This window comes from Dendrobates tinctorius, unplaced genomic scaffold (genome assembly GCF_039654945.1).
Source record: "Dendrobates tinctorius isolate UK_male_01 unplaced genomic scaffold, ASM3965494v1 ptg000019l, whole genome shotgun sequence".
NCBI classification, from domain to species: Eukaryota; Metazoa; Chordata; class Amphibia; order Anura; family Dendrobatidae; genus Dendrobates; species Dendrobates tinctorius.
The window spans coordinates 54,940,723-54,948,892 of NW_027361687.1; the positions used below are offsets into that span (position 1 = coordinate 54,940,723).

Consider the following 8,170-nt stretch of genomic DNA (forward strand, 5'->3'; position numbering starts at 1 on the left):
TCCATCTATTATCTATCTAGCTATCTATTATCTATCTAGCTATCTATTATCTATCATCTATCTATTATCTATCTATCTTCTATTATCTATCTGTCTGTCTATCTATCTATCTATCTATCTATCTATCTATCATCTATCATATATCTATCTATCAATCTAGAAGAAAAAAATGGAACAGCACCACATAGATGAATTCAGGGTGCATTATTTGTATAAATAATAAAAAAGAAAAAAAGGAGGCAGTACTCCAATAAATGATGAAAAATGTGGACTTTATTAGCCCATACGATATGGCAACGTTTCGGCTGTGACCAGTCTTTCTCTTTCTTTCTATCTATCTATCTATCTATCTATCTATCTATCTATCTATCATCTATTTATCTTCTATTATCTACCTATCTATTATCTATTATATATCTGTTACTGTATTTTTCGCACTATAAGATGTACCGGACCATAAGACGCACCCCAAATTTTCAGAAGGAAAATAGAGAAAAAAATAATGTGTCAAATGGGGGTCCATCTTCCAGTCCGAATTCAGCTTACCAGGGAAGGGATCCGGCACAGGTGGAGGAGTGGTCACAGGGCTCATTCAGTGGTCCAGGCTGGTGCGGTGGTGGCGGCTCTGTGCTGGGGCAGGTGTGTGCTGTGCTGGGGCAGGTGTGTGCTGTGCTGGGGCAGGTGGGCTGTGCTGGGGCAGCTGGACTGTGCTGGGGCAGGTGGGCTGTGCTGGGGCAGCTGGACTGTGCTGGGGCAGGTGTGCTGTGCTGGGAAAGGTGGGCACTGTGGTGTGGTGGTGGCGGCGGCTGTGCTCCGGTGCAGGGGCGGCGGCTCCGCCGGCATTTCTTCAAAGCCCAGAGGCCCCCGCACATCCGTTGCTGGCTGCCACCATGTTGCGGTGGCCTCCGGGAACATGGACACCGGGAAGATGGCCGCCAGTCCGGGGATGGTGCATGCTCAGGTTCAGATCTCATCCTGAGATCTCGGGACGAGATCTCGTTGCTGAGATTTGAATCTCATCTGCCCAAGATCTTCGAGGCCCTACCCATGAAATCTTTTTTGCATGGTCTTGTTTTGCAATGCAATGTGTTATTTAGTTAGTTGAATGGTCTCATGAGCAATCTGGATTTATTTTGATTTTTTTTTTGTTTCCGTTACAGCATTTAAAAGTTGGGTCGCAAGGCTGAAATATGGAAATGGAGAAGTTGGCAAAGTTCACACATCGGCTGCTGCAATTCACTCCTGTGGTTTCCAACTGCTTCAGCACCCACCCTATTCCCCTGATTTGGCTCCCTCGGACTATCACCTATTCCCACAGATGAAAAAGCACCTTGGTGGAAGGTGGAATTGCAGCCATTGCAACAGCCGATGTGTGAACTTTGCCAACTTCTCCATTTCCAAATTTCAGCCTTGCGACCTAACTTTAAAATGCTGTAACGGAAACAAAAAAAATCAAAATAAATCCAGATTGCTCATGAGACCATTCAACTAACTAGATAACATATTGCATTGCAAAACAAAACCATGCAAAAAAGATTTCATGGGTGGACCTCGAAGTTTTCAGGCGCCCCTCGTACCTAGACCATATAATTTAGCTTGGATTTCCCCTAGAATGTCCATGGTTATAAGAAAGGGATTTAACTCCACACTTGATAAATAACCATGTTTTAAAGGAACTTAAATAAGGAAGTGAATAAAATTGTGTTGCAGACTTAAAGGGAATCTGTCAGGCTGGTTTTACTAATCAAACTCGTGATATGGCTGTATGGTCACAGATTTTCAATAAAAATGATCCCTGTATTGCAATGAGCCCATGAAGCTGCTCAGTGTACCCTGAGTACTCCTATGTTGGTTGACATCAATGGTTTGCTCAAAGCCAATGCTGTCTGACAATATAATTGCTTCTCTAGATAATAAGATAAAATGGACACACTTAGCACATAATTTGGCCAATTCATGCATGCCCAGCAGCCAACAAGGCGGTCTCAGAACTGCTGGGAACCTACAGGTCTAGTGTGAATACCTCTCTTAGGCTGAAGCCTGAATTTATGGCTAGGTGTGAATATCTCTCTTAGGCTAAAGCCTGAATATAGGACAAATATGTTTTTATTCTGTGCTGGTTTAGTTATAGCACCATCTAGTGGTGGCTGAATTTATAGCTGTGTCTTTAATAGCTTTTATAGCCTGTGCCTTTAATAGCAGACAGAGTGTTGCATTGTGGGATTCAAGCAATGTATTCTGGGATAAGGGAGATGCCATTTTCGTCTGTGTATTTCATAGGACGCACATTGTTTATTTGTCCTCCTGTAACTCCCCTACTTGAGTAGCTATCCGGGTAAACCATATATGGTAAGATTAATATCTTTCTTGCAATGCCGTGTTACAGATACGTTATTAACTGTATAGCAGCCAGCGCTCAGTAGATGTAATTAGACATCTGTGTATTCCATGTAAAGTTTGCATCACACTGTATACTTTCTGTAATTGTGTTAGCTGTGTGATCATCTGCCCAATACTTACCCATGTTGTTTGTATTCTTTATAGTTTTACCGCATGTTCTATACTCTTCACCAATAAACAAGTTAGACTACAGAGAACGGTCTGCTTATTTTGGAAGATAGAAGGTGGTTTTTGCGGTATGCTAGATTGCACACCGTGTCAACGTGTATGAAGGCAAAACAATCCTGCTACAATTAAAACTGCCAGGCTGGAGGGTGGAGTGCTCAGTCAGAGAGGTAATATACAAATATTTTTGTTATTTGAAGATAAACCTCAGTTATGTGATCCCTTTCCTTGTGCAGGGTTTAGCATAAAAGTCCCTCTCTTCTCACTCCTGACATTCTTTATCTCCTCTGCTATTGCTTAAGTGCAGGAGAGAGCTCACAAATCACTCTCTCCATAGCTTTACCCGAAAATGATGTCACTAGCAAGGAGAAAGTAATTTGTGTGCTCTCTCTTAAACTGAAGTGGCACCAGAGGAGAGAAGCAATATCAGAAGCGAGGAGAGAGGGATTTGTGAGCTCTCTTCTATACTGAAGTGATAGCAGAGGAGACAAGTGTGGCGCCCCCAGGAGTATGGTCGCCACAGTGGCATTGCCTTCCTCCTAGGGAGAGTGATGTCATGCCTGGAAGCAATGATGGGTCTCTCTGGCAGTTAACCATAACATGCAACACAGTTCCCACTCTGGGCCAGCAGGGGGAGCTCTGAACCAATACTAAGGGGAAGAGCTTCTCTCTGGGGGCCAGGAGGGGAAATTGGTTAGTGTGAGGAGGGCGTCTTGTGCAGACGTGGAGGAGAAGAGCTGGGGAGACTGAGGAAAGTGGAGAGCTCAGTCCCAGTGATAGAGCATGATCTGGAGCCTGGTCTCCAAGGGTGTATGGATACTAACGGTCCTGCACCAGAAACCAGAGGAATAGGAAGCTGTAAATGCCCTATTCCCACATAATCCTCGGAGGCACCACAACGACGGGTGAGCCAAGAGAGATAGAAGACTACGGCTGTCTGCCATGCGAATGGAGTGTGGATAACATCAGAAAGGAGGAACGCCAGTGTAACTCAGTACTGGGAGTACTTCATAGAGAGCGCTAGTAAGGAGACTGCACAACCCATCTGCCAGAGTGATTCCTGATTTGCTTCCAGGCTAACCAGCTCCTGTGCCATCTGTACTCAGGACCCTGGACTGCATTTGCCAAGTAAAAGTAAAGCAACTGCAACCTATTGTGTCTTTGCCTTCTTGCTGCAACCTCCCTGGCACTGCTACATCTCTGTGCCTGACACTGCGCCTTCCTTCCCAACACCCACCTACACTGCCATGGGACTACAGCCCTGCCTGTGGAGGGCTATAACATCATTGCTGCACTACACCATCTGTCCCAGAGGATCTGTCTGCAGCGTCGGCTTAACATTTGCTGAACACCACAGGTGGCATCATGAATCATCTATTCATAAACTTTATTCCATCACTTCACTCGCTTACATGGACGCCCAGGGCCACGGACCGGGTCACCGCTACTGTGACACTTCCCACTGAAATACCGGCCCGGTACCGAGTACCCCACTGCCCTGGTGGGTGATCCACAAGCAATGTCAGAAGCTTGTACAGAGCGATTTGTGTGCTCTCTCTGGCACTGAAGTGATAGCAGAGGAGACGAGCATTGTCAGCAACGAGGAGAGAATGATTTGTGTGTTCTCTTTCCTACACATGGACAGTGAGCACATAACAGAAGTTAAGGCCTCTTTCACACATCCGGTTTTCGCCGTCAGGTGGTTTTTGCCGGATCCGGCTTTAATATGGTGTCTGGCTGCCGGACAGAACGCATGCTGTAACGTTTTTTCGTCCAGCGTAAAAAACCGGACAAGCACAGATGCGGCGCTGCCGGCACTGTGTCAGCATGAAAGTGTATGGGGACTTCCGGCCGCCGGATCAGTGTATCGCCTGATCCGGCCACCGCTTTCAGGCTTTTGCCCTCTGCGCATGCCCGGATTGATTCTCTCTCCCTCTCCCCCTCTCCTTCTCCTTCCCCCGTTCTGCACTGCTCTACTTCCATTGTGACAGGCGCCGTAAGTTGAACCCCATACTGCGCGACTTCATGCCCCGTGACAAGCGCTGCAACTTCAGCCGCATCTCACTCCAGTGCATCCGTTCATGGCCGCTTCTGGCACTTCGGCTTTTCACCGCACACCGCCGGAATGTCCCCGACAGAAGTGTGAAAGTAGCTTAATCTTCAGACAGCTACCCAGCTATACTCAAGCTAGGTCCCCTGTGCAGGATTTAGCACAAAAAAAATCACTTTCTCTTCCGTTCTGACATTCCTCTCTTCTCTGCTATGGCTTAAGTGCAAAAGAGAGAACACAAATCACTCTCTGCATACCTTTACCTGAGTAATGTCATCAGCAAGGAGAGAGTATTTTCTGTGCTCTCTCTTGCACTGAAGTGATAGTAGAGAAGACATGTAATGTCAGAGGCGAGAAGAGAGGGATTTATGTGCTCTTTCCTGAACTGAATTGATAGCCGAGGAGACAAGCAATGTCACAAGCACTAAAAGAGTGATTTGCAAGCTCTCTCTTGCACTGAAGAGATAGCAGAGGAGAGGAGCAATGTCAGAAGTGATGAGTGATTTGTGATCTCTGTCTTGCACTGAAGAGATAGCAGAGAAGATGAGCAATGTCAGTAGCGAGGAGAGAGTGATTTGTAAGCTCTCTCTTGCCCTAAAGTGATAGCAGAGGAGACGAGCAATGTCAGAAGCAAGTACAGAGTGATTTGTGTGCTTTCTCATGCACTGAAGTGTTAGCAGAGGATACAAGCAATTTCAGAAGTAAGGAGAGATTAATTTGTGTACTGTCTCCTGAAGAGATAGTAGATGAGATGAGCAATGTCAGATACAAGTAAGTGAGAGATTTGAGCGCTCTCTCCTGCATTTTTGCACCATACCTTCCTGGGCAGGGGATGAAACAGATCAGTGTGCATATAGGATCATAGCAAGGTAATAGACCTAAGCAACTCCACCTTCAGGGGTAATCTGGGATACAGAGATAGTCTATTGTCCTCCCACCTTGAGGGACAGGGAAGGAGCCCATTGCCCTTGAAAATCCTGCTACAGTATTGTGACAGCACACTCTTCTGCCTGAAGTGATAGATGAGGAAATGAGAAATGTCAGAAGCAAGGAGAGTTATTTGAGTGCTCTTTCTTGTACACATTGACATTGATCACATAACAGAGGTTTATCTTCAATCAGCGCTTGCTACAGGCCAGTTAACACTGTCAATCAACATTGAAGCAGTGACATTAGTCTAAATAAATGCAAAGAGGCATTTATCCACACCACAGGTCCAATGAGCATCCATGGATTACTGGCTGGCTGAAGCAGCGAGCCTGAGGCATGGATAATCAAACAAAGCCAGGTCAGTATCAGGAAGGACAAACCCAGGGGGCAGAAATGGTAGACTCAGAATCACGAACAAGCGTACAAATATCAGCAGAGATATGGGATAACCAAACAGACAATTGGAAATCCCCTGCTGTATGCTGGAAGGTAAGGAGTGACGCTGTAGCACTGGCAACCGCATGGAACTGATTACACCTACTGGGGTATTAAACAGCATACACCGAGTCTGCCTAATTCAACAATACCAGTATATCTGGCTGGGCAGTGCCTTTGCCAATTAGCGATATTAGTTATAACATCTCCTCTATCAACGGTGTCTCCCACTGAATGAATATGGTGGCACTTGGTTACCAAGGCATATGTCGCTTGCGCAAGTCCAGGTAGAGATGTAACAGGAAGTCCTTCTAGGAATTTTTTATTCCACCTGTAGCCCAAAAAAAGAACATTTGACTGTAGATTTGCCCCCAAACAGGATCTGGTACATCCGTGAACACTCGCATTGTCCCATGCCCAATCACCATCCTTCCCCTTTTGTGCCTAGTCTTAAATCTTAATTGTTTGACACCACAAACTCTACCACAACTTCCAAATTATTTTAGAACCTTTTATTGTGGCACCATAGCGTTCCACCACTTTTTGCTGTTCCTTTAGATGGTTTTCATTGGCAGGACTGTATTTGCTTTTTGGGATAACTTCTTTATTATTGTTCCAGTGACATCCTTATTTCTTATACTGTAGATGATAGGATTCAACATGGGAGTCACCACGGTGTAGACAACAGCAATGGCTCGGTCTCGATCTGGAAAGTAACTGTGTCGGGGACGTAAATACATGAACATAATAGTTCCGTAGTAAAGTGAAACCACGGTTAGGTGTGAAGCACAGGTGGAGAATGCTTTGTATCTACCTTTGGTGGAACGGATCTTCAAGATGGTGGTGATGATGTGAAAATAAGAAACTAATGTCAACAAAAAGGAGCAAAGTGCAATTATCCCACCAGAGATGTACACAGCCACCTCATTAAATAAAGTATCATGACAAGAGAGCTTGAAGAGTGGTGGCATCTCACAGAAGAAGTGGTTAACATGGTGGGACTTACAGTAGGGCAACTGGAAGGTGAAGGCAGCATGGATAATGGCATTTAGGAAGCTTACAGTCCAGGAAAAAGCAGCCAGACACACGCATACCTTATTGTTCATTATGATTTGGTATCGTAAGGGATTGCAAATGGCTACATATCTGTCATAGGCCATCACTGCCAGTGTTATACATTCCGTAGCTCCCAAAGCCAGCGAGAAATACATCTGAGATGCACATCCTAAGTAGGAAATGCTTTTGTCTTGAGACAATGTATTTACGAGTAATTTGGGCACGACGGTGGAGGAGAAACAGATGTCAATGAATGAGAGGTTGCCGAGGAAGAAGTACATAGGGGTGTGTAGTTGGCTGTTGATCCTGACCACTACAATTAATAGGACATTTCCTGTCAGTGTGATGGTATATATAATCAAGAATAGCAGGAAGTAGATTGCCTTAAGATGAGGGATGCTGGAGAGACCGAGAAGAATGAATGACTTCACACTTGTTTGGTTGAGCTGTTCCATTACATTCCTCCAGATGTACCTAAAAAAAATAAAAGGCTAGTGTTAACTAATATTGATAGAGTTGGGCACTCTGGAGTATCTGGAAGTTATTTCTGCCACTTTTCAAACACACTCATACTACAGTGGATCATGTGTCACCGCTAGATGGGTTTTATAGATGATGGACCCTTTGGTTGGTAAATGTTCTTTGACTGTGTCTGCACAACAATGTCAGGCACTGGGTAAAAATGGCACTATTATTGGACCAAAAGCAGACCCTTCTTTATAATCTCATTCTACCCCTTTATATATATGTCTTCAATCACAAAATTGATGAATAAGCTTGATGCAGGCACAATTTGGCTGTATTATTTGTTATGCTGACTTCTAAAATCCCCCCAAATTAGACTAAATTTGTCCGAAGCTGCCAATATCGGCAGTCTGATGTGTATGGAGGCTTCATAATTCTCCTCGACAGATGATTTTGGAAGGAGAGGAGGATCCAGCTGGTTGGATTGCCAATGACCAATCCTTTTGTTCTATTTGAGATAAGCCACTGCATGAGGAGTCTGGCAGGTGCTCTCACCTAGAGAACGCTCGAGCACTGGGCTGTTTATGGACGAGTTAGAGGAGACAGCTGTGGCTAAATGCCCCTTGGTACCTCTGACCCCATCAAATGTTTTTTTGGCACTGTTAATTG

General features: G+C 45.0%; 1 protein-coding gene across 1 annotated transcript; it reads right to left on the reverse strand.

The window, feature by feature from the left end:
- Window positions 1-6,534: 6,534 nt before the first annotated feature.
- Window positions 6,535-7,491, reverse strand: LOC141082637 (olfactory receptor-like protein OLF1). The gene has a single exon (XM_073566589.1). It carries the CDS (start codon window positions 7,489-7,491, stop codon window positions 6,535-6,537), a length of 957 nt encoding a protein of 318 aa, XP_073422690.1.
- Between the last annotated feature and the right edge of the window lie 679 nt (window positions 7,492-8,170).